General features: G+C 58.6%; 1 protein-coding gene across 1 annotated transcript in view; it reads right to left on the reverse strand.

The window, feature by feature from the left end:
* Positions 1-266: 266 nt before the first annotated feature.
* Positions 267-1,129, reverse strand: part of CA11 (carbonic anhydrase XI) — an 11,586-nt gene continuing 10,723 nt past the window's right edge. Inside the window, exon 9 of the mRNA XM_006769962.2 lies at positions 267-390. Within this exon, the coding sequence (XP_006770025.1) occupies positions 365-390 (26 nt within the window). The 3' untranslated portion in view covers positions 267-364. The remainder of the gene's footprint in view (positions 391-1,129) is intronic.

Below are 1,129 nucleotides of genomic sequence, written 5' to 3' on the forward strand. Positions count from 1 at the left end.
GGGACCGTGACCCAGTTCGAGCCAATGAGGCAGGCGGGAAGAGGGAGCACATGGCTCTGCGCGTGCTGCCTGACCCGCCGAGTGGGTAAGGGGTGGGGGCGGGTGGGAGAGGCGCCGCTTAATGGAGCCGCATATCCAAACGATTGTTTGGGGAATTAGGAAGTCAAAAACCCCAATAGCGGGATTCAGGAAGACGGGAGATGGGTTTCTAGAAGAAGGGGGCTATTCTCCAATCCCCGGCCGCGCCTCGAATCAGACCACTGAGAAACAGGAAGTATTCTGTCCCTTTAATAGCTTTGTTTTGGGGGTGACTCCCCTCCCCTTTTGGGTAGGGTTGGGTAGGCGCAATCCTCGGTGGGGAGCCTCAGCGACCGTGGGGGGCACCATCCACTGCAAGACAGACGATACCGATGGAGGACGTTAGTTGCGGGGCACAATCGCCTGGGCTGTGCAGGGGGCGTGCAGGGGGCGGGGCCGGGGCCGGTCGGGCTCTACCACCGGGAGGCTGAGAAGGGGGGACCGGAAGGTACCAGGTGGAGAAGCTGGTAGACATGGCCCGGCAGTCGGCGGAGCCGCCCCGAGGCGGCAGGAGGGTGGCATGGGGACGCTCATTGTCAGCATCAGGCTGAATTACCAGAAGGTATTCCTGAAGGTGGGGTGCGGGGGGGAGCCCCTGGACTGTACCATGTTGAGAAGCCAGAGAGGTGGCTGTTTAGATCTCAGGGCTGAAGGGAGCGGAGGAAGTTGGAAGGGAAGGGGATTGAACCATATTGATTCCCAGGAAAGGGGGGGGAGGGAGCTGTCAGATTATGGAACAGCATGGGGTTTACACCACGTGGGAACCGGAAATGGATCCGGATTCCACCGCTTTGGAAGAGGAACCCACAGACCCATAGGTAACCGTACCACAAAGAAGCCAGGGGTGTCGGGTTATATACCGAGTTGCACGTTACAAGCAGCGGAGAGGAAAGACAAATCATGGACCAGCAATGGTCTATGGTAGGGAGGTGGACTATAGCACGTGGACACATAGGGAGGAGGGAGTAAGAGCGAGAGAGAACTCAGGAGGCTGGACCATACGGAAGCAGCAAAGGAGGGTAGGACTTTATCATATTGGCACACCGTAGGG

The sequence above is a fragment of the Myotis davidii genome, unplaced genomic scaffold (genome assembly GCF_000327345.1).
Source record: "Myotis davidii unplaced genomic scaffold, ASM32734v1 scaffold464, whole genome shotgun sequence".
Taxonomy (NCBI): Eukaryota; Metazoa; Chordata; class Mammalia; order Chiroptera; family Vespertilionidae; genus Myotis; species Myotis davidii.